The sequence below is a fragment of the Rhinopithecus roxellana genome, chromosome 4, assembly GCF_007565055.1.
Source record: "Rhinopithecus roxellana isolate Shanxi Qingling chromosome 4, ASM756505v1, whole genome shotgun sequence".
NCBI classification, from domain to species: Eukaryota; Metazoa; Chordata; class Mammalia; order Primates; family Cercopithecidae; genus Rhinopithecus; species Rhinopithecus roxellana.
The window spans coordinates 73,808,395-73,836,182 of record NC_044552.1 but is presented as its reverse complement, the minus strand read 5'-3'; the positions used below and the strand labels follow the sequence as shown (position 1 = coordinate 73,836,182).

The window sequence follows — 27,788 nt, the reverse complement described above, 5'->3', positions numbered from 1 at the left end:
AATGACAGTGACCCTGTTTCTTGTTTGCTTATTTTTCTCAGGGTGCAAGATATTTTCTGACTACAATGTACATGTTGATAATGCTCTGATAACGGCAGAGCAGTGTGTACATTTTGCTTTCACACATGCTTCTTTTGATCTTTGGTAATTTCTTTAAAAAATGTTTCCATGAACAGATAATGAGGTGGTTTATTATTATTTGAGGTAAAAGAGATAATAATATGGAGCAGGGGGAGCCAAAGTTTAAGAAAGTTGCTTTGGTGCTGGGCGCAGTGGCTCATGCCTGTAATCCCCGCACTTTGGGAGGCCGAAGTAGGCAGATCATGAGGTCAGGAGTTCAAGACCAGTCTGACCAACCCGTCTCTACTAAAAATATAAAAATTAGCCGGACATGGTGGTGTGCACCTGTAATCCCAGCTACTCAGGAGGCTGAAGCAGGAGAATCATTTGAACCCGGGAGGTAGAGGTTGCAGTGAGCCAAGATTGCACCACTGCACTCCAGCCTAGGTGACAGAGACTCCGTCTCAAAAAAAAAGTTGCTTTGGAAAACAGGAATATTTTCTTTTTTATTTTTTTTCTTTGAAGGCAGTTGTCATATCTTTAGGGACAAGATAGTAGGAAACTTATAATTCATGGGGTTATTATAATTCTAATGATTAATACAAATAATAAAAAAGGAAGTTTTGACTGAGAAAAAGGACAGGAGAGAAGGGAGTAGAACAAAATTAAATTTACCAAGACATTTCAGTTAAAAGTTAGACTGGATGCAGAAGCTGACTGTCAGACCTCAAGAAAAACATACAGGCAGAATTCTATAGTTCAAAAATTCATATAATATTAAATACTTAGAAGATTTAAGATTCACTTAATCTGTATTCCTTAGATGAGCCTCCTCTTTCAGATACCTTGGTTTTTCCCAGAGCTCTATTAGGTCAAACTGTAGGTTATGTTCCATTAGTAGATCCTGACTTTGATTTAGTGGTTTGTGAACCAAAGTTTGTTTTTAATGGAGTAGAAAAATGTCACAGTACATTGCATGGAGTACAAGCCAATGTTGAGATTTTCACTTTGGGTAAGATTTTTTTTTTTCTTTGAGACAGAGTCTCACTCTGGTGCCTAGGCTGGAGTGCAGTGGTGCGATCTTGGCTCACTACAACCTCTGCCTCCCAGGTACAAGTGATTCTCCTGCCTCAACCTCCCGAATAGCTGGGATTACAGGTGTGGCCACCATGCCCAGCTAATTTTTGTGGGTTTTTTTGTAGAGACGGGGTTTCACCATGTTGACCAGGCTGGTCTTGAACTCCTGACCTCAGGTGATCCACATACCCTCGGCCTCCCAAAGTGCTAGGATTACAGGTCTGAGCCACTGTGCCTGGCTACTTTGGGTGAGATTTAGTAAAGGCCACATCACTAAAACAGTTAAGTTACAGTCATATGTTGAAAGACATTGGACCGTTACAGAAGCAACAAAGACTAGAAGAACCAAAATTCCAGAAATGAAGGAGCCTTCCTAGGTGAGCTGACAATCCCTGGCTATTTGCTTCCTTAGCCAATCTACCAGTTCTAGTCACAGTGACACTGTTTTGGCATATAAGAACCCAAATGGGACAAAGAGAAGCCAGGGAGACTTTTGAAGGCCATGGCTGCAGGAATGGCAGATTTGAATCTAATGTCTGAAATATACCCATTGGATATTTGCTGAATGCCAAGGTATGAAGGAGACTGGGGGGCTCGTCTAGAAAGGCAAAGTAAAATCTGCAGTCTTGCCATGCTTAAAAGATAAACCCTGCTAGAGAGGAACTGTGTCAAATATACGACAGTTCTCTCCCTCAAATTTTTGCCAGATTTTGAACTTTCATGGGGTGGGAAACTAAGTTCAAACCTTTGAAGGACAGAATTTCAGAGATGAGGAAAAAGAGAAATGTCAAGCTATCAATCAAAAGGCTCAGAAGGCACACCTAAGAAGGAAGTTGGAAAGGCAGGTAAAATCTGAGATTAGCTTAGGAGACAACACCCCACAGGAGAGAGGAAACCAGCACAAAATACTTGGCCAGCTTTCCTCTCTAGACGTTTGCCAGATTTTGAAGCTGCAGGCGGTTAAAGAGCTAAACTAAAACCTCTAAAAGGGTGAAACTGAATCTTTGGTTAAAAAAACAAAACAAACAAAAAAACAAAATAACACTAGCCAAAGAATAAAAACCTTACAATGGGCCAGGCATGGTGGCTCACGCCTGTAATCCCAGAACTTTGGGAGGCCGAGGCAGGTGGATCACCTGAGGTCAGGAGTTTGAGACTAGCCTGACCAACATGGAAAAACCCCGTTTCTACTAAAAATACAAAATTAGCCAGGCGTGGTGGCACACGCCTGTAATCCCAACTACTTGGGAGGCTGAGGCAGGAGAATCACTAGAACCTGGAAGGTGGAGGTTGTAGTGAGCCGAGATCGCACCACTGCACTCCAGCCTGGGCAACAAGAGCAAAACTCGGTCTCTAAATTAAATTAAATTAAAAATTAAAAAATATATATATATATATATGAAACTAAAGTGTCGAGGACAAAATGGAGAAATAGGTAAATTCACTGTAATTGTTAAAGATTTTAATATACCTATTTCATATATCCTTTAAAAAATCAATGATTATATCAATGGATATAAAAGATTTGAACAACATGACTAACCAATATGATCTAATTGACATACATAAAATACTATTCCCAACATCAGAATACACATTTTTTCGAGTATACATGAAACATTTGCCAAAATAACCATATGTTCGGTTATAAAGCAAGCTCAACATATTTTTAAGAATTGAAGTCATACAGAGTATGTTCTCAGGCCACAGTGGAATCATACTAGAAACCATAACAGAAAGAACCAGTTTTAAATAACCTTTATATCAAAAAAGAAATCATAATAGAAATTAGAAAATATTTAAAATATAATGAAACCACAACATTAAAAACTTCTGTGATGTAGCTAGAATAGTGCTTAGAGGACAATTTATGGCATTAAATACATTACACGAGAGGTTAAAAATTATTGATCTAAACATCCATCTCAAGAACTGGAAAAAGAAAAGCAAATTAAACTCAAGATAGTAAAAGCAATGATCTAAGTTAGGTGAGCAGAAATCAGTAAAAGAAAAGGCAGACATAAATAACCTAGAGAAAACTCAATAATACTGGTTCTTTGAAAAAATTGGTAAAATTGGTAAATCTCTAATAAAACTGATCAAGATAAAAGCACAAGTACAAGCTGGGCATGGTGGCTCACGCTTGTAATCCCAGCACTTTGGGAGGCCAAGGTGGGCGCATCACCTGAGGTCAGGAGTTCAAGACCAGCTTGGCCAATATGGTGAAACCCTGTCTCTACTAAAAAATAGAAAAATTAGCCAGGTGAGGTGACACCTGCCTATAATCCCAGCTACTCAGGAGACTGAGGCAGAAGAATCACTTGAACCTGGGGGGCGGAGCTTGTAGTTAGCCGAGATTCTGCCACTGCACTCCAGCCTGGGTGACAGAGCAAGACTTTGTCTCAAAAAAAAAACAAGTACAGAAACTACGAATATCAGGAATATAAAAGGAGACAGCACTACACATTTTATAAATGTTGAAAAGATAAGAAGCTTAAAAGGACAACATCAAGAAAGGGAAAGGATGACCCACAGAACGGAAGAAAATATTTGTAAATCATATATCTGATAGGGGACATGTATCTAGAATATATAAAGAACTCTTACAACTTCATCAATAAAATACAAATAATCCAATTAAAAATGGGCAAAGGATCTGAATGGACATTTCTCCAAAGAAGACATACAAATGGCCAATAAGCACGTGAAAATTTGATTGACATCATTAGCCCCAGGGAAATGCAAATTAAAACCGCAATGAGATACCACTTCACACCAACTAGTATGGCTTAAATTAAAAAGACAGATAGTAACAGGTGTTAGCAAAGCTGTGGAGAAATTGGAATTCTCTCATATGTGGCTGATTGGAATATAAAATGGTACAACCACTTTGGAAAGCAGTCTGGCAGTTTCTCAAAGGTCAAACATATTTACCCTGTAATTCCACTCCTACACATATACTCAAGGGAAATGAAAACAGATGTACACAAAACCTTGTATATGAATGTTGATAGCAGTGTTATTTATAATTGCCCCCAAATTGAAACAACCCAGATGTCCATCAGTTGATGAACAAATAAAATGTAGTACAGTTGTTCAATGAAATATCACTCAGCCATTGAAAATGAATGAAGTGCTGATACATGCTACAACAAGGATGAGGTTTGAAAACATGCTAAGTGAAAGAAGCCAGTCACAAAGGACCACATATTGTATGGTTCCGTTTATATGAAATGTTCATATAAATCTGTAGAGACAAATCTGTAAAGACAGAAAGTCAAGTAGTGGTTGCCTATTGTTAGGGAGAAGAGGTAGCTTAGAGAAAAGTGAGGAGTGGCAGGTAATGGCAAAAGGGTTTCTTTTTAGTGTAATGAAATGTTCTAAAATTGATTATGGTCATGATTGCACAACTCTGTGAATATACTAAATAAAAAGCATTGATTGTGCATTTCAATCAAAATTCGTCTACTTAGATGAAATGTACTTATGTATCAAAATGTTCTTTTAAAAGTCTTAATAAAATGAACACAAAAATAAATAAAAAATTGAATAGTTATATAGCTGTTTAAAAAATTGAATCTGTAATTGAAGTCCTCCCATACAGAAAACTTCAGTTTACTATATTTCAGAAATGACTTATTCCAAACATTTAAGGAAAAATATAGTAATTATAAACATTCTTCAGAAAATAGAGAGCACTTCACAACATGTCTTGTGAAGCCAGCATAATCTTGATACCAAAATCTGACAAAAACATTATAAGAAAAATGACAGGCCAATGTCTCTCATGAACATAAATACAAACATTATAAACAACATAGCAGAAAATTGAATAAACTTTTCTATAAAAAAAGATAACAAATTATGACCAAATGGAGTTCATTCTAAAAACACAATTTTGGATTAACTTTTGAAAATCTGTGAAATTAACCACATTAACAAATATATGAGGGAGATGACATGATTAATAGATGCAGAAAAAGCATTTGACATAATTCACCCTTTCAAGAAAAAATTAAAATAAACCTCTCAGCAAACTAGAAGTAGAAGCAGGTTATTCAACTCAGACCATCAAATATATTTATCTCATGTCCCCCATGTTCTATAGACACCATGAAGGGAAAACACTAATGTGTTTATCTGAACAATGCCTGGGGGATGATGAAGCAGACTTGGAAGGAACCCGGGCCGTTGAGTGCCCGTTTAGTAGTGGGGCTGCTCTACAACCCTGGACCATTTACATTAGCACCGTTAGGTTAGAGAGACTTAAAAGATCTTTTTTCTTTGATTGATTGATTGATTGATTGATTGATTGGAGATAGAGCCTCACTCTGTCACACAGACTGGAGTACAGTGGTACTCACTGCAACCTCAGCCTCCCAGGTTCAAGCCATTCTGCCTCAGCCTCCTGAGTTGCTGGGATCACAGGCATATGCTACCACCTCCGGCTAGTTTTTGTATTTTTAGTAGAGGTGGGGTTTCGCCGTGTTGGCCAGACTGATCTCGAACTCCTGGCCTCAAGTGATCTACCCGCCTCAGCCTCCCAAAGTGCTGGGATTATAGGCGTGAGTTTGTTCTTTTAGCCACTGGTGATGGTGTCTTTTTGTTACAGTGGCTTAGCCACACCCCTATTAATGCAGAAGCTGGCATGTAATGCATTTCATTTGAAAGCATAGATGATTTGAAAGCATTTGATGATCAAGATGACTACACATCAAAAATGTTTACCCAAGAAGGTTACAGTGTGTCTATCTGTGCAGATCAATAAAGAGAATTGGATTGGCCCACAGTGATATGGGACCAGTTTGTTTATCAGTTTAAATTCTGGCATTTGCTAGAATAAAAACAATTGTTTTATTTTGGTACGTATCACATTATCAAGTTTTGGGAGCCTTTTAAACACTTGAAGCTGTGCTGATTTATATATTTTGATGAGCTTAACCATTTACATTTATTATAATTATTGTTACATTTGAAATTAATTCTGCCATACTTCGTTTTGTTTCCCCTCCCCCACTTTTCTTACCTTCTATTGCAGGAGTCCCCAGACCCCAGGCCATGGACTTGTACTGATCAGTGGCCTGTTAGGAACTGGGCCACACAGCAGGAGGTGAGTACAGGCAAGTAAGCATTACCATCTGAACTTCCTCCGGTCAGATCAGTAGCAGCATTTAGATTCTCATAGGAGCATGAACCCTATTGTGAACTGTGCATGTGAGGGATCTAGGTTGCATGCTCCTTGTGAGAATCGAACTAATGCTTGATGATCTGAGGTGGAACAGTTTCATCCTGAAACCATCCCTCGTCCCGGCCACCCGCTGCTTCCCATCCGTGGAAAAATTGTCTTCCACGAAACCAATCCCTGTTGCCAAAAAGCTTGGGGACCACTGTTTATTGGATTTAAAAGTCCTATCTCACCCCTTACTCCCACTACTTTGGGAAGCTCTAGGATGCATTTCTTTCTCTCTCTCTTTCTTTCTTTCTTTCTTTCTTTCTTTCTTTTCTCTCTTTCTCTCTCTCTTTCTTTGTTTTTTTTATAGGTACAGATATTTTTATTATTTTTTTATTTTTATTTTTTCCTTTTTTTATTATACTTTAAGTTCTAGGGTACATGTGCACAACATGCAGGTTTGTTACATATGTGTATATGTGCCATGTTGGTGTGCTGCACCCATGAACTCGTCATTTACATTAGGTATATTTCCTAATGCTATCCCTCCCCTCTCCCAACACCCTACTGCAGGCCCCGGTGTGTGATGTTCCCCACCCTGTGTCCAAGTGTTCTCATTGTTCAGTTCCCACCTATGAGTGAGAACATGTGGTGTTTGGTTTTCTACCCTTGCCATAGTTTGCTCAGAATGATGGTTTCCAGCTTCATCCATGTTCCTACAAAGGACATGAACTCATCTAGGATGCATTTCTATTCTTTTACTAATCGCCTTGAAACTTTTAAAATAGTTACTCAGTATTTCTCTTCTAAACATGCCTGCTTTATCCCCATCCAAGCCTGCTGTAACCACACATTGAACACCCCCAAACCTTGCTCAAGCTGATCTTACTATTTTTGTCTTAAATTTTAACCACTTTTAAATGCATAAAATTATGTGTGATATGTAATTATGAATGACAAATAATTAGATGTACTTATTTTTAAAAACATTATTGAAGAAATTCTCTTTTCTCGCAATCTCTTTTCTAAGACTACATGAGGTCCCAGTGCTTGCCTGACACATGGTAGGTTCTCAATAAATGAAGCACACCTCCTATACCCCTCCACGTAAACAGTTGTCTCTTTAAATCTAGACATGAGTGCTCAGCAGGCATGTATTTCTCTGGGTTGGATTCATTTCATGGACTGTTGTCAAAGACTGACCCCTTTATGTTAATTTTCTGAATACTGTACTTGACTGTGTTGCAAGCTAAACAGTACAGGATTAAATGTTCTCATTTCCGAGCTGTGAAGTGTTGAAACTAATCAAGCAATGAAGGCAGAATGTCTGTCCTGTGGGAGAATAATCAGGCAGTCTGTGTTGCTCCCACTCTTGGCTGCCAATTGGAATGCAGCTGTTAAGGCAGTTGTTTAACTGTTCGTCCAACTTGAAAGGACACTGCCAAATGGCAAATATTTTCTATAACAACATTTTACTTTTGCTAAGAACAATAACAGTGCATTTTATTGAGCTCCAATGGCATGCCAAACATGACAGATTTATTACTAGGCAGGTTCACAACCTGGACTGAACATAGATGCTCATTTCCATTTTTAATATATTTAGAAAAAGAATAAATAGGCTCCCAAAGGAAGCCTCTACACAAAACATCTCTACAGCTTAATTATTTGTTGAAATGACAGCATATTAACTTGAGAAAATGAAATATCTCGAAAGGAAAGATGAGAACCCAGAAATATCAAAGGAAAAAAAGAAGGTTTAAGTATTATAAATCTCTCTAATGTGGCCTAAGTGAGACTTAACTCCTACTTGTCCAGGACAGGTGAGGGCAGCAGTAACACAAGGAAATACGTCATCTGTTGAATCCCCTGCAATTTATGGGTCCCAGGACTTCTGAGTCATGCAGTTAATCTACATTGTTAATGAGAATGTTGACACTAAGTACTTAACAAACAATTATGTTGAATTTGACAGACTGTGAACCAGGTGAGGTGGGGTGGGAGGTTATCAGCTGTTATTTAATGGTAAAACCTGTGTGCTAAATATAGGCAGTCAAAATTAAGAAAACACATTCAAATGCAAAAGTACAATTTTCTATTAGAAGTCAGCAATAACTGCCACTCACAGTAGTTAGTGTGTAATCCCCACAAACATTTATCAAGACTGCAGAGGTGAGGTGTTGAGGGGAGGTGCATTTTCACTTATTAAACCCCAATAGCCAAAGCTGAAGCAGAGATGTTTTTGAAGGTGAACTGGGTTAATCAAAGGCATGACCAGTGGAGATTCTGATTGACTTTTTCTCTATTGTTTACTAGATGTTAATTAAATCACAAATGACAACAGTCTAATAGCAAAATGCATGCATTTCTACAGAGTCCACATGATTTCTTGCACAAAGATAGACAAAGTTCCACATACTGGGTAGTGGTCACTGAGGGCATCAAGCTTTGTGATCCTCTTTTTCAGGGATACAGAAAAACAGCAAATGCAAATCATGGATGAAATTTATAAGATCACTTCCACAGAAAGGGTCCAGCTGTTGGAGAAAAAACTGGCTGTGCAACTGACTGAACTGAAGTCTGAGATAGAAGAGCAGGGAGCTCTTCAGAGAACAACTAATCGAGTTTACAGGTAAATAGTGGCAGTGAGAAGGTGTGACCTTCAGCGCCTTTACTCCCCACTCTCACTCCATAATCTCCATCAGCACCCTTTCTTCTTTTTACACGGACAATTGGCATTATCTCCAGTTCAGACAGATAGTATATAATAGCAGTTTCAGGTACCCATTTCTAACCTGATTGCTGCCTCTAAGATTCTTCTATATTCTAGATTTGTTAAGACAGATCCAAGCAAAAGTCTTACCAAAGAAAATGTAAAAGTGTTTTTACATGTTAACTAATGTTATTGTCTTAAAATTACAGAAGCTATAATACAAATCATACTCAGTGAAAGGAGATCTCATTTTACCCAATAATATTTTAATTGAATTTGACCTTGATTTTGGTGAGAAATTTAAAAGCTGAAATAATGGTAGGCATTTGGTAATACATTATGCAAAACAATGTTCTGTGAGTGTTACCAGCACTGTGGATTCTTGCTCTCTGCCAGGATAGAAATCAAGAGAGATCACCAAACAGAGCAGCAAGGAAAGTTTATTCAGCTTGTGCACAAGGGAGCCGGCACCAAGAAAGGAAAAGTAAAGAGCTGCTCTCCAAGGGTAGTGTGTGGGTTAGTTTTATAGGATCCTTTGATAGAGAAGGGTTACATCAGGGCATATATGGTGGGGGGACTGGGGTGCAGTTTCTAGTGCTCATGCAGGGGCTCAACATGCTTCTTCATACATCAGATGTAGCATTAGCATTTTAAATCTCCACCCAAGGCATTATTCTTAGCACAAAAATGAGGAAGGGGTAACTACAAGTTGAGTTTTAGTTCTAACTGCACATGTGGGGCTTAGTGGAAGTCTCTAGCCCCCCAAAGTAGGAACTCGCTGTTAATAACTTCTTGGGTCTTTTGTTACTGATTTGCTGAGAGTTATGTAAGCTAGAGTGAGAGTGGCTTTTGTTCTTCTCCTTTAGAGCAGATCACAACAGGAAGGCAGCCAGCCTGTTTCATTAGGAGCTCTTCTATAGGTAAATGCAGCCAACAACAGCAATCAAGTTCTTGTAGAGAAACAAGAGACATAGATCAGGCCCTAATGACAAGTCTCATGGGCCCAGGACCTTCATATCCCTCTGTTTCTGTTACTGCCGCAACTGATCAAAAGGAGCAGTATAAGAACCCTGTTAGGTTGAATCATTGAGAAAATACAATATGGATGGTGAGAGGTTTGGAGAGGTCAGAAGATGCAGTAAGCAGGTGAATTAGTACTTCATTCCAAAGACAATTCTGAAGAACCAGCATTTCATATGTTTTTTAATTAGTATTTAAAACCATCAGGTGTCTGAAGCAAATCAGATTGTGTGATGAGATGGAAAGATCATGGAACCATGCAAGTCATAATTTTTCTCAACTTTGGTTTCTTTATTTGAAAAATGAGGTTAGTACCTTGCCTACCTACATAAGGTCATGAGGATAATGAAATAATGCATGTTAAAGTATTTTTAAAACAAGGAAACACAATGCAAAGATGGAGTGTTGATATTATTATGATTTAAATGTCAGAATGTCAGGCAAGTGACTCCCCAGTGTACACTGGGATAAGAAAGGCTTTCTGATGTCTCTTAGAATCGAGTGATGGGAAATCCTGGATTGCCTTATTTGTCTACTCCCCCAAACCACCCAACACTGCACCTGGAAGAATCTTTTAGTCTAACAAATGCTTCTTGAGCACCTTCTGTTTTCCAGGTGCTGTGCTAGGTTCTAGAGTCCAAGGAACATGGAAATATCCACTCCCGATAATCACTAATATTCTCATTCCACTAGACTGAAAAATCTATTGAGGCCTGGAGAACTGTGTGTCTTAATCATTTTCCCTTTTTTTTTTTTTTTTTTTTTTGCATCCTTTCCCTCGTTTCACTCCACAAACCTAAGACTTTGCAGTGGTTAAGTGTTTCATAAATTCTTGCTGAATGAATAAATGAATGAATGGTGTTGAATTAACAATGCTTGGTGAATATAGCAGTAAATCTCTTTTTGCAGGTTGATATACACACTACTTATGTTCACCAGTTTCTTCTGGGTCATTCACAGGCACTTTGAGGTTAACTGAGAGGAAAGACAAGATCCAAGTGAGACGGGGCTGGGTAGCTAAGCCCATGACCCTCCTCATCTCCCAGTATGCCAAAGATAAGAAGACCAGAGGGCAGGGGAAAGTTTCTTGTGTTTCTCTAACTACCTGGTAATAGCTGATCCCTTTTCTGGTTGGTTACTCATTCCTCACTGCCACAAGGCTGCAGCCAGGATTCAGAATCACAGAAATTATACCTTAGGTTTATTACTGTTTTTATTCTCAAATCCCTTTCAGAGCTCACCTCTTCTCCCGCCCCCTCCCCCCACCCCCCAATTAAAGCAAAGATATTAGGAGATAAGAGGGGCATTATCTCCAACTTCAGGGGTGGAAATTTGACACAATGTGTCTAAATGTGTTGCTTAGGCTCACTTGACTGATGGATTTCTTGAGTGTCAGCCTGGGGTTCTTTTCACAGAACCACTGCCTGTAGTGGGGGAAATTGCTGGCAAGTGTACAAACTTAACAGTGTATTTTTATCTTCCCTTAAAACTTATCTGGGAACTCATAGGGCCATATGAACAATATTAACCTAAATGTCACTGCTTATACCTCCTTCATAATCTCTAGGTGGTCTCTCACCTGTTTTCTAGACTACCTGCTGTGGCCCCTTACCAATGTCTGCAAAATACTATCTTGAGAAAGTGATGCTGGCATCAGGGTTGCTGTTTCCTGATATTTCCAAAGCTGCTAAACCTTGGGATATATCTTATCCCAAATGTGGAGCACTCTGCTGTTCCCAACCCAGGGTCCCACCCCCTTACCAGGTGACCCCACAGCTTGTGCCTCCTTGTATCAGAGTCCATGGTAAAAACAATAGCTCCCTCATAACGGTGTGAACGGGAATCCACAAGGCTGCTTGAACAGGCACTTCTGCTATAAATGTTTTTCCTAGGAATCAATAATTTTCCTGAAGCATTAAGTTTGGTTAAAATGATTCCTGAAGTATTTCATCTTTGATATTTAAGAATCACTCCCACCCCCCAGCAGATAATTCATCAAGAACACAAAAATAAAAGCATTTTATTTTAAATTACACGATATTGGTTTTATGTGCCAGTTAGGGTGAAAGGGGGATCTGAGAGGCACAATATTTGTCAGAGATAAGGTTACTGGAGTGAATACGGTCGGGGAAATAAAAAACCTCACCATTGTGTCCCTCCCTTTACTCTACAGTAGGAAATAGTGAGGTGAATCAAGGGTAGAACAAAATACTCTGTTTGTATGGGGAGGAGAGAGAAAAATTGGCCCAGGGAAAGGTTTAGCAAACATGCTAATCAAAAAAGATTCTAACCAAAACAAAAGGATGTGGCCTTTGCCACATAATTCAGTATATATTCAATAATTCACTATAATGTGATATACTTATTCACAAATGAGCAGTTGTGAAGAGTTACAGATTAATCATGGCCTATCTATAATCTGGTCGATTACAGCTTTTGTAATTCTACTTATATTGCATAAATCTTTCTGCAGCTCTGTTCAAATGCCAAAGGATATTTATTACTTTAGAAGAGAGAAGGAACTGGCACTGAAGAAAACCTTACAGGTGAGTAGGAGAGTGGGCTATTTCAATACAACAATAAGTTTGATTTTTCTGATTGGTAACTTTTAGCAGAAACAGTTTATTTTTGCAGACAAACAGCTGATGCTATTAACAGTATTTATGAGAACAGGCCACTATTCAGCTTACCCCTGGATCAGAGCAGACCATTATTTCCTTGGAAAAGTCTGCTTTTGTGATACTTGAAATTTTACAGTTCTTTAATTTGGGATGTTAAAACTAGTTATTTGGATTTAGGTGGCCGAGTCGAAGTCCTTTGTTGTTCAGGCAGACATCATGCAGAGGGAGCTAGAGAGCTGCCTAAGAAGGGAGTACACCCCTGAAAATTTACCTTTGCTTCTGTTACAGGTAAGAGTGATATTGCAATTTGAAAAATTCATTTGAAATTTAGTAGAAATGTATGGGCAAACTGGCTTTCAGGTATATCCTTTCACTAGGGTAGGTTTTGTTTTTCTCGACATGTATAGTTTGCACAACTTGGCTAGTGTAAACGCTGCTGTCAGAGATCTATTTCATAGTTTTAAATTCAGCTTGAAGGCATAGAATAATTGACTGAATTTCTGCTAATACTTTCTGTGTCGATTATGTAGGGCAATATGACATTGACTAGGACAGTTCCAGCCCTTAAAAAGCTATTGGCTATGGCCAGGCATGGTGGCTCACGCCTGTGATCTCAGCCCTTTAGGAGGTTGAGGCAGGCAGATCACTTGAGGTTAGGAGTTCGAGACCAGCCTGACCAATATGGTGAACCCCTGTCTCTACTAAAAATACAAAAATTAGCTGGGCATGGTGGCACATGCCTGTAGTCGCAGCTACTCGGGAGGCTGAGGCAGGAGAATCGCTTGAAACCAGGGGGCGGAGGTTGCTGTGAGCTCAGATTGAACCACCGCACTCCATCCTGGGTGACAGAGTGAGATTCTATCTAAAAACAACAACAACAACAACAACAACTATTGTCTAACCTAAAGAAGACATTTCTGGCTGGGCACAGTGGCTCATGCCTGTAATCCCTGCACTTTGGGAGGCTGAGGTGGGTGGATCACGAAGTCAGGAGATCGAGACCATCCTGGCTAACACGGTGAAACCCTGTCTCTATTAAAAATACAAAAAATTAGCCAGGCGAGGTGGCAGGTGCCTGTAGTCCCAGCTACTCGGGAAGCTGAGGCAGGAGAATGGCGTGAACCTGGGAGGCAGAGCTTGCAGTGAGCCGAGATCGTGCCACTGCACTCCACTGCACTTCAGCCTGGGCGACAGAGTGAGACTCCCTCTCAAAAAAAACAATAAATAAATAAAAAAAGAAGACATTTCTGAGAAATTTTATTTTATTTTATTTCACCATGTTGTTCAGGCTGGTCTTGAACCCCTAGCCTCAGTGATCCACCTGCCTTGGCCTCCCAAAATGCTGGGATTATAGGTGTGAGCCACTGCGCCCAGTCCTGGAAATTTCTATTAAGAAAATAACTCAAGACATGGGAAAAATAGTTTTCCATAAAGATTATTATTACAGCATTATAATAAAAGTAAAACATTCGAATTGCCTAAATATCCACCAATAAGATAAAGAGTTAAGAAAAACAGTATGGTACATGGTAGAATATTGTTCTGCCATTAAACATTTTTTATTGTTAAATTAAGTTTAGCTTAAAGCTGCCTTCTTGTAAGTTCAGAAACCTTGGTAAGGTTTCTCCCTACATAGTGACCTGTAACCTAACTGGACTGTAAATAGACCATAACCTACTCTTGTAACAAGTAACTGAGTCTCAGCCAGTCACAGAAGTCATGCTTTAGCCACTTGCAGGCAGCCAACTGTTCAAAGTGTGTTCAAATAAGGCAAACACTGAGCTGTAACCAATCTGACTGTTTCTGTACCTCACTTCTGTTTTCTGTTACTTCACTTTCCTTTTTGTCCATAAATCCTTTTTCGCTGTGCAGCAACACTGGAGTCTCTCTGAACTTACTCTGGTTGGGGGGCTAGGAGGGCTGCCCAATTCATGAATTGTTCTTTACTTAATTAAACTCTGTTAAATTTAATTTGTCTAAAGTTTTTCTTTTAACATTAGCATAAGGAATTATTATATATGAAATGTTAACAAAAACTAATGTGTGTGTGTGCGTGTGTGTGTGTGTGTTATAATAATGGTCAAGTATGTATAGAAAAAAATCACTTGAAGGACTTAGACCAAATGTTAATGAATATTATGTTTGGATGGCAGGTTAATGAAGTTCCCCTTTCTACTTTTATATGTTTGCTACATTTTCTATAATAAGTATATATTATTTAGATTTTAAAATTCCTTGTTCTCTATTCCTGTGTTACGAGTTATATCTTACCTATGCATACAAATTAGTTCTTTAGCAATAGTTAATTCTTTAGTTAGGAATTAACTATTAAATTAATCACAAAGAAACAAAAGATATTGAGATACTATTTGCAAGTCAAACTGTCGTCATTGTTTTCATTCAGGATTCTCTTTCCCTATCATTTCTGGCATTTTTCATTCTTTTGTGGATATCAGTGTTTCTCAATGGAGAGAGAGGAGGGGTAGAGATAGAAGATATTTTGTGCCCCAAGGGACATTTGGAAATGTCTGGGGATATTTCTTGTTGTCACAATTTGGGTGAGGGGTGTGATTGGTTGCTACTAGCATTAAGTGAGTAGAGGCCGGGGATGCTGCTAAACATTCTACAATTCACAGGGCAGTCTCTCACAATGAAGAATTATCTAGTCCCCAATGTCAATAGTTGCTGAGGTTGAGAAACTCTAGTATTATCTAAACTTCCATAGGATATCATTTGCCTTTTCTCCGAAGACTTTTCTTTAGCATTTCTAGTAGTTCAGGTTTGCAAGGGACAAATTCTCACAGCCTCTGTTGTTTTGAAAGAAGTATTTCCCCTTCATTTTGGAAAGATATTTTTGTTCAACATAGAATTCTGGGTTGGTGATTTTTTATTGCTTTAAAGATACTGCTCCATTGTCTTTTGTCTTTTGTCTTACATAGTTTCCTTTTCTCTCTCTTTCTCTTTCTTTCTTTCTTTCTTTCTTTCTTTCTTTCTTTCTTTCTTTCTTTCTTTCTTTCTTTCTTTCTTTCTTTCTTTCTTAGGTGACAGCTTTATTTTCACTGAGATTAAGTATACACATTTTTGCAATTAAGATTAATTATACAAAAAAATATAAAACATGCCATTTTAAAATAGAACTGTGAAATAGTTTGAATTTTTATCACTACTATATGTAAGTACACATGTTTATTCATAAGCTAAAAGGAAACTCAAATATATATCATAACAGGAAAGAGCACTTCACTAATTTAAGTGATTTTTTTTTTCTGTCAACCTCTAACCATTTGCTTACTTGAACTAATGTGATGTGGTTTTGCTGTGTCCCCACCCAAATCTCCTCTTGAATTGTAGCTCCTGTAATTCCCATGTGTCATGAGAGGGACTTGGTGGGAGGTAATGGAATCATGGCGGGGGGGTCTTTCCCTTGCTGTTCTTGTGATAATAAGTCTCACAAGATCTGATGGTTTTATAAAGGGGTGTTCCCCTGCACATGTCCTCTTGCCTGCCACCATGTAAGGCATCCCTGTGCTCTTCCTTCGTCTTCTGCCATAATTGTGAAGCCTCCACAGCCATGTGGAACTGTGAGTCAATTAAATCTCTTTCCTTTATAAATTACCCAGTCACATGTGTGTCTTTATTAGCAGCATGAGAATGGACTAATACAGTAAATTTGTGCTTTTAGAATGGGGTACTGCTGTAAAGATACCTGAAAATGTGGAAGCAACTTTGGAACTGGGTAACAGGCATAGGTTTGTACAGTTTGGAGGGCTCAGAAGAAGACAGGAAGATGTGGGAAAGTTAGAAACTTCCCAGAGACTTGTTGAATGGCTTTGACCAAAATGCTGCTAGTGATGTGGACAATAAAGTCCAGGCTGAGGTGGTCTTAGATAGAGATGAGGAGCTTATTGGGAACTGGAGCAAAGGTGACTCTTGCTATGTTTTAGCAAAGAGACTGGTGGCATTTTGCCCTTGCCCTAGAGATTTGTGGAACTTTGAACTTGAGAGAGACTGATGTGGGGCATCTGACCAAAGAAATTTGTAAGCAGTGAAGCATTCAAGAGGAGAATTGGGTGCCGTCAAAAGCATTCAGTTTTATGGATGCACAAAGTTATGGTTTGGAATTGGAACTTACGTTTAAAAGGGAAGCAGAGCATAAAAGTTCAGAAAATTTGCAGCCTGATGTGGTAGAAAGGAAAAACCCATTTTCTGGGAGAAATTCAAGCTGGCTTCAGAAATTTGTATAAATAACAAGGAACCAAATGTTAATCAGCAAGACAATGGGGAAAATGTCTTTGGGGCATATCAGAAGTCTTCATGGCAGCCCCTCCCATCACAGTCCTGGAGGCCTAGGAGGAAAAAATGGTTTCCTGGGCTGGACCCAGGGCCTTGCTGCTTTGTGCAGTCTCAGGACTTGGTGTCCCGAGAACCAGTCATGGCTAAAAGGGATCAATGTAGAGCTCAGGCCATTATTTCAGAGGGTACAAGCCCCAAGGCTTAGCAGCTTCCCCATGGTGTTGAGCCTGCAGGTGCACAGAAGTCAAGAATTGAGGTTTGGGAACCTCCACGTAGATTTCAGATGATGTGTGGAAATGCCTGGATGTCCAGGCAAAAGTTTGCTGCAGGGGCAGAGCCCTCATGGAGAACCTCTGCTAGGGCAGTGAGGAAGGGAAATGTGAGGTGGGAGCCCCTACACAGAGTCCCCACTGGGGCACTGCCTAGTGGAGCTGTGAGAAGAGGACCACCATCCTCCAGACCCCAGAATGGTAGATCCACTGACAGCTTTCACCATGCACCTGTAAAAAATGCAGACACTCATCACCACCCCATGAAAGCAGCCAGGAGTGGGGACTGTACCTTGCAAAGCCACAGGGGCAAAGCTGCTCAAGACCACGGGAATGCACCTCTGGCATCATCATGACCTGGATGTGAGTCATGGAGTCAAAGAGATCATTTTGGAGCTTTAAGATTTGACTGCCCTGCTGGATTTAAGATGTGCATAGAACCTGTAACCCCTTTGTTTTGGTCAATTCCTCCATTTGGAATGGGGATATTTACCCAATGCCTGTGCCTCCATTGTATCTGGGAAGTAATTAACTTGCTTTTGATTTTACAGGCTCATAGGCAGAAGGGACTTGCCTTGTCTCAGATGAAACTTTGGACTGTGGACTTTTTAGTTAATGCTGAAATGAGTTAAGACTTTGGGGGACTGTTGGGAAGGCATGATTGGTTTTGAATTGTGAGGACATGAGATTTGGGAGGCACCAGGGGCTGAATGATATGGTTTGGCTCATAATCCTCAGCCACATCTCATCTTGAATTTATAGCTCCCATAATTCCCACGTGTCATGGGAGGGACACAGTGGGAGGCAACTGAATCATGGGGGTGGGTCTTTCCCATGCTGTTCTCATGACAATAAGTCTCACGAGATCTGATGGTTTTATAAAGGGGTATTCCCCTGCACATGTCCTCTTGCCTGCCACTATGTTTTGCCGTCTGTCTTGATTGTGAGGCCTCCCCAGCCATGTAGAACTGTGAGTCCATTAAACCTCTTTTTCTTTATAAATTATGCAGTCTTGTGTATATCTTTATTAGCATTGTGAGAGCTGACTAATACGTAATGTTTCCATGGTTCATCTTGGTCACTGGCATTGACCAGCAAAAATCTTTGCATTTCACAGACACGTTAAAATCTAAATTATCAACAAAATCCCAAGTAACTTTCTTTTTTTGATATTTTATTCTTTTTAAAATAATTTCAACTTTTATTTTAGATTCAGGGGGTACATATGCAGGTTTGTTAACTTAACTGCCTACCAGAATAAAGTCCAACAAGCTCTAAATAACACAAAAAATCTGGTACTTAATAATGAAAGTACCTGGGCATATTGTGTAATGCTGAGGATTGAGGTACAATTGATCCCGTCACCCAGATAGTGAGCATAGTATGCAATAGGTAGTTTTTCAACCCCTACTCCCCTTCACTCCCTCCCCTCTCTAGTAGTTCCCAGTTTCTATTGTTCCCATCTTTATGTCCATGTGTACCCAAAATTTAGCTCCCGCTTATAAGTGAGAACATGCGATATTTGGGTTTCTATTTTTGCATTAATTCACTTAGGCTAATGGCCTCTAATTGCATCCATGTTGCTGCAAAGGACATGATTTCATTCTTTTTCATGGATATACATAGTTTTCATTTCTGATCATAGTGTATCATTTTATTCTTTGGCTGCTTTTAAGATTTTTTCTTAATGGTTTTTAGATATTGTATTATGATGTGTGTTGAACTTTTCTTTGTGTTTCTCTTGCTTGGGGTTGGTTGAGCTTCTTGGATTGTGTGTTTATTGTTTTCATCAGTTTTTGAAAAACTTCAACCATTATTTTTTCAAATATATTTTCTGCCTGCACTTCTCCTTCTGAGAATCCAATTACACATTTGTTAAATACTTCATATTGTTTCGTAGGTCATTAAGACTACTAATTTTCTTCAGTCTTTTTCCCCCTCAGTGCTTCATTTTGCATAGTTCCTGTTGCTATGTCTTCAGATTTATCAGCCTTTTCTTATGCACTGTCTAATCTGCTTTTAATCACATCCAGTCAATTTTTTATTCAGATATTGTATTTTTCATTTCTAGAAGTTCCCATCTGATTTGTTTCGATATTTTCCATTTCTTTCCTCATTATGTTCACATTTTCTTTTCTTGTTCTTTTTGTAAATTTTTTTCAGACAGAGTCTCACTCTATTGCCCAAGCTGGAGTGCAGTGGCTTTATTTCAGCTCACTGCAACCTCTGCCTCTTGGGTTCAAGTGATTCTTGTGCCTCAGCCTCCTGAGCTGGGATTACAGGCACACACCACCACACCTGGCTAATTTTTGTATTTTTAGTAGAGACAGGGTTTCACTATGTTGACTAGGCTCATCTCAAATTCCTGCCCTCAAGTGATCTGCCCACCTCAGCCTCCGAAAGTGCTGGGATTACAGGCATAAGCCACCGTGATCAGCCTGTGTTCACATTTTCCTTTCAATCCTTGAGCATGCTGAGCATATTTACAATAGTTCTTTAAAAGTTCTTGTTGGTAACTTTCATCATCTCTGTCATTTCTGGGACTGTTTCTCATCCCTAATTTTTCTTTTGCTTTTGAATCATGCTTTCCTCTTTCTTTGCATGTCTAGTAATTTTTTTGAATGCTGAAAATTGTAAATTTTTCATTATTAAGTACCAGATTTTTTGTATTATTTAGAGCTTGTTGGACTTTATTCTGGTAGGCAGTTAAGTTACTTACAGATCAGCTTAATCCTTTCAAGGCTTAGGGATTGTTGGAGCAGGTTTAGAATCATTACTCTAGGCATAGTTTATCCTTTCACTAAAGCTTTTGATGTCTTTACTGAATGTCCCAGATATTCAGTGAAAAGCCCTCACTCTAGCTGGTTGGAATTGAACATCTCTCAGCCTCATATGAACTCGGAACTGTTCAGTTTACAATTCCCTAGTCAGTTATTCTTTGGACAACTTCCTGGAGTTTCACCTTCTACATGCTTGGCTTAGTATTCAGCAACAGACTGAAAGGGATCTTGATGCAGATTTCTAGAATCCTTTCTTTGCATGGCTTCCTTGTCTCCTGCAAACTTCAGCTGACTCAATTTTCCAAATTTCAGTTTCTCTTTCTTTAACTCAGAGAGATCACCTACTCTGCTTAGGATTCCCTTTCTTGCTCCGTGGCTCAGAAACTGCCTTCAGGTAGGAAACCAAGGTGATTGCAGGGCCTACATGATTTGTGTCCTTCTCGCAGGGACCAGAGTCCTGCACTGCCTGTTGTCCAATGTCAGAAAACAGTTGCCTTATATATTGTGTCCAGTTTTCTAGTTGTTTATGATAAAAGGGTAAGTCTGGTTCTGGTTATTCCATCATAGTCAGTATTATTTTTATTATCAGAAAGAAAATCTTTAAAAAATGAAACATTTTTAGGTATAAATAAAATTTCTGATCTGAGGTTAAAAGCTATAATCCTACCTGTAATGTACCTGTATTTTTCACTCATAATTTCAGTTTTTAATAAAAAATTTTAGGCTCAGCTTTAGATAACTTGACAGACTTTTATGTCACTGCTAAAATTGTTTGGCAACTGAGAAATTAGCTTACATCTATTGACTTGGCAACAGATCATAAAGACTTAGAAATATCTACTAACTTTATTTCAATTTGAATACTATCTTGAGCCAGACTTCTTTTTTTTTTTTTTTTTTTTTTTTTTTTTTTGAGATGGAGTTCCACTCTTGTTGCCCAGGCTGGAGTGCAATGGCATGATCTCGGCTCACTGCAACCTCTGCCTCCCGGGTTCAAGCGATTCTCCAGCCTCAGCCTCCCGAGTAGCTGAGATTACAGGCACCTGCTACCATGCCCAGCTAATTTTTTGTATTTTTAGTAGAGACAGGGTTTCACTATGTTGGACAGGCTGGTCTCAAACTCCTGACCTCAGGTGATCCACCCACCTTGGCCTCCCAAAGTGCTGGGGTTACAGGCGTGAGCTACCACGCCCGGCCGATCCAGACTTCTTAATGTTATGGTCTTCATATAGAAAAATACATCTTTCCAAAACAACCAGAGACCGATTTTCCTCTTCTTAGTGTTATTAAGACTTATTCAATCTTCCTTCTCTAAGTGCTTGCTTTTCTTGTTGTTAAAGTATTACACAGAAAGAATTACCCAGCTGGCCCAGAGTAAATATTTACACATGCTTAGGTGGAAGAGGTTTTGCCAACACAGTAAGATCATGGAGCAACTTTATCCTCTTTACAAGGTAGGAAGTCTATGAACAGAACCTCTGGGCTATTTTTTATGTTGAAACAAAATGGCCAATAAGCTTGTCAGTTTTTTAAAAGTCACAGCTAAAGATAGAAAAGAAACTAATGGATGTGCCTTCTCGCCTCTTCTACCAATGGCAGAAGGTAATGGTAAAGGTAAACTGTTCTTAAGAATAAGATTTGAAGGAAGTTTTATATGAGAGGAAATGTATTTTTCTTCACAGACTTAGCTTCCTCAGCTTTAGGTAAAAAGTTCAGAAGCTGACTCCAGTTATAAGTATCCCTATGCACTGACTCTTTGCTTAGAGTCTGTCTCCTTCAAAGTCCTAAGAATATGACCACTGCCCTTATAAGTCAAATTCAGAATATGGAAGAACTTTGGGATTCAAAGAACCCCTTTGTTTAGACCCAAAACAACATTACCCTATGCTTGGAAGCAAATGATACAGAGCATAAGGCTTGCAAATAACCGAGTTCTATCTTTGTATCTCTCTGAAACAGAAACAAGTTGGCTACATTATGCAAGAGTACAATGATGCCCTTCAGAGAGCTGAAAGATTGTCTGTTGCTCGAGAAAACTTCCTCATGGGAAAAACAGTCCTCCTAACTTAGTGACACAGGAAGATCTGACTATTTACACAAAGTGGTTAGTGTGCCACCTGCAGTCTCTCAGGACTGTTCACCAGTACCTGCAGGTATGTGAAGCACAGAGATGTGATGACATGGCACCCTTCCAGGGATGATCAGTACATTGTTTTCTCACATCTGTCACTTAGTTTTAGATTGTCACTGTTTCAGGACTCCACCTGCCCTACAAATGACAGAAACATAATGGGGTCACTGGATTTCTCTTTGAAACCTTAGACATCTTTCTCTTTTGTGACTTTATTCTACTGAAATAATTAATTTAGCTTTCTCAAAGATGTCTCTGTTGTACTATTTCATATTCAATCTGTAAGTTCTTGTCTTCATCATCTTGTTCAGGATTTATGCTCTCTGATTTAGATCCACTTTTTAAATATTAGGTAATGTTTAATGAGGGTCTAATATGTGCCAGGTACTTGTCCTAGGCATGCAGCAAAGAAACGGCCTTTGCTGAAAAGTAACTGGGTCCTCAGCTAGTAGGAAGATGGGTAAGTAAATATTCAACTGAAATACAATGAGTAACAAAGCATAGGATAAGTATAAGCATAGGGTAAAGAGAGTCACAGAGAGGCCCTAAGTCAGGCTAGAGACGTCAGAAAGGAGTAACATGATCACATTTCCATTTTGGAAAGATTATTGTTTTTCTACACACATCTTTCCCTACTTCTCTTTGCCTTAGCTCAGAGACACCATCATCCACGGAATTGCCCAAATCAGAAACCTGGCTTCATCCTTTCCCCACACCCAGCCAGCCACTATGGGCTCTGCCTCTGATACATTTCTCACCAGTCACATGGTGTTATAATGATCTGCTTGTAAGTCTGGGTCTTCTAGTAAACCATGAGCTCTTTGAGGTTGTATCCTGTCTTACTCCTCTTTGTATCCCTAGCACCTCACAAGTGCCTTGTCCATTTTGGATCCTTGATCAAAGTAGACCTGTTTGGAGGTTAAGGCCACTCAGAGTCAGTAACAGTACTAGGTCTCCAAGCTCCAAATGTAGCCCCTCATCATTGGGCAGGTTACTGAGGCTCCACCTCTACTTCTGTTCTTCTCTCCCAAAGCAAAGGGCTGCTCCTGAACCTGAGTCTGGAAGCTTCTGTGAGAATTGTGTTGATGTTTGGCCTCTTGGTCTTGCCCTTCTGTAGGCCCTTCAGTATTTGCCCATCTCCAAAGTGCTAAGTATAGCTGTCAATCAAGTCGCTGAAGTTGGTCAGAAAAATGAAAAGGTCTGTGTCAATGACATTGACCCTGACATTCAGGGTTCTGCATCTCCTGACCCTGTGGATACCAGCATTTCTGATAAGAAATTAGTCTTCTTTCCCCTCGGGTAATGTGGAGCAAAGAAGATTGTAATTTTAGACTTATGCTGGTTGTCCCGTGATCTTGCTAAAAATTGTTCTATATTCCAAAAGGTTTTATCTTCTTAATCGACAAGTCTTAATTTAATATTTTCAGATGAGAAAAAATAACAAACACTTTTTAAGACATGTTTTAATCTCTGTCTTTGTAATTAGCAAGTTAAGAGTGAGAGAAAAAAATGGACTTAAAGTCAGCAGTACTGGGCTCTAGGCTTCTTCCTGTCCTGGCCTCACTGTGGGCCTGAATTTCATCTCCTTGGCCCTCAATTTGGTCATCTCCATAATACACCTTTCAGAATCAGTGATCTCTAAGGCTCCTTCCAGTTTTCATATTACACAAATCTAAAATAATTTCTTCATCTGAATAAAATTAATGCAGTTTTCCTGCCCTTACCTTGTGTTATAGATGACTAAGAAACCTGATAAGATTTCTACTCTGAGTGACATTCTTGCTTGGATGCACAGAGTATCCTGGGAGTGCCTGGGAGAGGTAGCCAACCCCAGCTGTGGGGCATCTGAGAAGGCTTCTTGAAGGAGGGGAGTTCAAACTGGGTCCTTAGAGATGAGGGGGAGCTAGCTATGTGAAAGCAGCTGAAGGCTCTCACCTTCTTCTAATTTGTTGGATAAATTTATAAATAATGTTCTTCATTTACCACAAAATAGACAATTCTGCTCCAAGTCATTCCCCAGAAGGTCTGTTGGGTTTCTCCTGTAGGCTGTGAGATGGCAAGGAGTCCTTGCTGCCTCCTACAAAAGCCCAGCTCCAAGAATTTGTCAGATCCACCTGGCCAAGTAGGGTGCAGACTGTAAATTGCGGCAGAAAATGTTGACAAAGGAGCAGAATGGGCATCCTGTCAGTAGAGGAGCTCCTACTCCTAGCTGTCTCAAAGGACTCTCCATTTTCTCTCCCTGACAGTATTCACTGGTCTTAATGCTCTTGATTTTGGTTTTCCTCAGGGCCAATGAGAACAGAAGCTGCTTTTGTCCTCCCCCAACACACAACAGAAACAGGAGAACTGAAACCTCAGCTGAAGCTCCTGCTCTCCCATTTCGATATCCCATATGATGTGGAAGAGCTATGGGACTCTGCTAAGGAAATGGAACTTTTTTCCTTGGTATTTGATATACTCTTTCTTAATACAAATATAGGTGTTCATGAAAGAAAGCACTGCTATTTGCCACAGAGTTGCACCTTTTACTACCAACAATTGTTTCGAGAGTGATTATGTAAAGTAGTAATAGGTGCAGTTTTGATTAGCAGTTAGGAAAAGTTTCCTCTGTAAGAGTAATGGGACTCAAATAGTGAACCCAGAAGGATTTCAGGACTTGTTTTTCTGCAGAACTTAAAGCAAAAGTAGTGTACAGTCTATAGTAGATGATGTAAATATTTGGCAAATTTGCTTGGCAGGTTGTCAATTGGAGGGCAAAAAAGCCCTCCAATTCTCAAAATGTATTGCAATAGCTTTCCTTATTGACAAAATGTTTTATATTTAATAGAGGGTACCTTGTGTAGTGATGTTTAAAGTCATGCAGTCTTCTCTGCTATAACACAGTGTTGTACTTCCTGAAATGAAGACAACTCATATTATCAAAAGCCATGTTAAAACTTGTTTCAAAGGGGGCTGGGCATGGTGGTTCATGTCTGTAATCCCAGCACTTTGGGAGGCTGAAGCAGGGGATCACTTGAGCCCAGGATGGGCAGCATAGTGAGAACCTGTCTCAAACAAACAAACAAACAAACAAAACTTGTTTCAAAGAGAATAGGACTATGGGTAGATAGCTTCAGATTTTAAAAAATATTTTCTTGAGATGGAGTCTTGTTCTGTCACCCAGGCTGGAGTGCAGTGGTGCAATCTCAGCTCAATGCAATCTCTGCCTCCTGGGTCCAAGAGATTCTCCTGCCTCAGCCATGCCTGGCTAATTTTTGTATTTTTGGTAAAGATGGGGTTGCCATATTGGCCAGGCTGGTCTTGAACTACTGGCCTCAGGTGATCTGCCTGCCTTGGCCTCCCAAAGCGCTGGGATTACTGGCATGAGCCACTGCACCTGGCCAAGCTTCAGATTTATAATAACAAAAATTTCAACAATAAAGATTTTTCTAGCTCTAGCTGTATATTATTTGCAAGTATACATATTTGCTAGGTAAAAATAAGAAACTGATGGATCCAAACAGGTAAAAATAAGATCTGAATAGTTTTGAATGCTCTTTATGTAAGAAGTAAGCTACTGTCTGCGCTATCACCATTTGCTTGAGTTTGAAATTTCACTTGCATTTCCATTTGTTCCAGCATAATTTTACCAGGATTTTGTGTGTGTGTGTGTGTAGAGGGGGGTGTTTTGTTTTGTTTTGTTTTGTTTTTAGGCAGAGTCTCAATCTGTCACCTAGGCTGGAGTACAGTGGTGCAATCTCAGCTCACTGCAACCTCCACCTTCCACGTTCAAGCAATTCTCCTGCCTCAGCCTCCTGAGTATCTGGGATTACAGGCATGTGCCACCACGCCCAGCTAATTTTTGTATTTTTAGTAGAGACAGGGTTTTACTACATTGGCCAGGCTGGTCTTGAACTCCAGACCTCAAGTGATCCTCCCGCCTCGGCCTCCCAAAGAGCTGGTATTACAGGCATGAGCCACTGCTCCTGGCCCAGGATGATTTTTATTAGTATGTAACACAGACAGCCTCTTTAAGCTCACTGGAACCAGTGGTATCACATGTCCTCTTGTTTCCTTGAAGGTGATGATGTTTAGCTTTTGCCTTTCTTTTCATGCCACCAGCAGCACTATCTCCAGCAGAGTGTTTCTGTGGGAGTGTCCTCACCCTTATTATCATCAAGGATTATGATAGGCGAAACACAGAATCAGAATATGATGGTGTTTAAGAAGAACCAAAAAAAAAAAAAGGTTAATTATAGCCCAGGAGACTGTTATTAATGATAAACGAGAGAACACAAGCCTGGCGGAGCACTCCAACAAAGCCATGTTGTTCCCAAAAAGCAGCTTGTCTCCTTTTTACAGTGATAATTTCCACTTTTAATTTTCTTACAACAGTATTAGGTGAAATACTAATTGTGTTCCAAGATAACCAATCATATTACATCAACTTTTTTGCCTAGGAAGAGTTCCTATGTTTAGGTGCTGTTTATTCCGATACTCTAATGCCTGAGAGCAGGGTCAGCAAACTACAGCCCTCGCCTGTTTTCTTAAAATAAAGTTGTTTTGGAATACAGCGGTCTTAGGTTCGTTCAGGCTGCTCTAGCAAAACACCATAAACGGAGTGGCTTCTAAACAACAGAAATGTATTTCTTACAGTTCTGGAGGCTGGAAAGTTCAAGATCAAGGTAGTCTGATGTCTGGCGAGGGTCCACTTTCTGGCTCATAGGTGGTGCCTTCTTGCTGTGTCCGCAGATGGTAGAAGGCAAGAGTCTCTCAGGCTTCTTTTATAAGGGCACTAATCCTATTCGTGAAGACTTAACCTTCATGACCCAATCACCTCCCCAAATTCCCATCTCCTGATACCATCACTTTGGGTTTAGGATTTCAACACATGAATCTTGTGGGGACACAAACATTCAGACCCTAGCAACAGCCATGCCTATTCATGTATGTATTTTCTATGGCTGCTTTCACACTACTACAGCAGACTTGAGTAGTTGTGACAGAGACCTTGTGGTCAGTAAAGGCTAAAATACCTACGATCTGGCCCTTTAAGAAGTTTGCCGACCCAGTCATAGGCCAGCACTATCTCACTGAACTTACAGAAGCGATGGATGTGTTCTGCCTTTGCACTGTCCCATGTTAACCACTAGTGACATACACTAATAGTTATCTGAGCACTTGGAATGTGGTTAGCGCAACTGAAGAACAAGATTTCAAATTTTATTTAATTCTAATTAATTAATAATGTTAAACAGCCACATGTGGCTAGGGGCAACAGCATTGAATAGCACAACCTCAGAGGTAGCAGCGTTATTACTAGAAGAATCTTCAGCTCTGTGACTCACAAATTTGCTCACTCATTCCAGAAACCTTTGTTGACGCCCTAGTATGTGTCAGCACTGTGGTAGGTTCTTACTGTGTGTGTACATGTGCACGCATGAGTGGTAAAATAACATAAAAAAATTTACCATTTTAGCCATTGTAAGTGTTCAGTTCAGTGGCATTAAGTACACTCACGTTGTTGTGTGGCCACCACCTTGTGGTGAATTCTTGACATTCATAGTCTATACCCTGAATAGGGCTCACCATGTAGTGAGGAAATCCTGACACAACATGGCAAGTACAATGATAAAGGTACCACCACAGGGGCCCACCCTGGAGGGGGAAGAAGG

The 27,788-nt window shown here is 39.7% G+C and overlaps 1 protein-coding gene across 1 annotated transcript; it reads left to right on the top strand.

Moving 5' to 3' along the window:
- Positions 1 to 8,802: 8,802 nt before the first annotated feature.
- On the top strand, positions 8,803 to 22,073 carry LOC115897033 (putative uncharacterized protein C6orf183). Its single transcript, XM_030929602.1, has 4 exons — positions 8,803 to 8,939; positions 12,514 to 12,586; positions 12,839 to 12,949; positions 21,963 to 22,073. Exons 1-4 carry the CDS (start codon positions 8,803 to 8,805, stop codon positions 22,071 to 22,073), a joined length of 432 nt encoding a protein of 143 aa, XP_030785462.1.
- Positions 22,074 to 27,788: the final 5,715 nt, after the last annotated feature.

What these genes read in the sequence shown, in the direction of transcription:
- LOC115897033 (XM_030929602.1), top strand. Translation starts at nt 8,803, where the DNA reads ATGGATGAAATTTATAAGATCACTTCCACAGAAAGGGTCCAGCTGTTG. An exon ending in CACTGAAGAAAACCTTACAG is followed by an intron (nt 12,587 to 12,838) that starts GTGAGTAGGAGA and finishes ATTTGGATTTAG; the next exon opens with GTGGCCGAGTCGAAGTCCTT. An exon ending in TACCTTTGCTTCTGTTACAG is followed by an intron (nt 12,950 to 21,962) that starts GTAAGAGTGATA and finishes TCTCTGAAACAG; the next exon opens with AAACAAGTTGGCTACATTAT.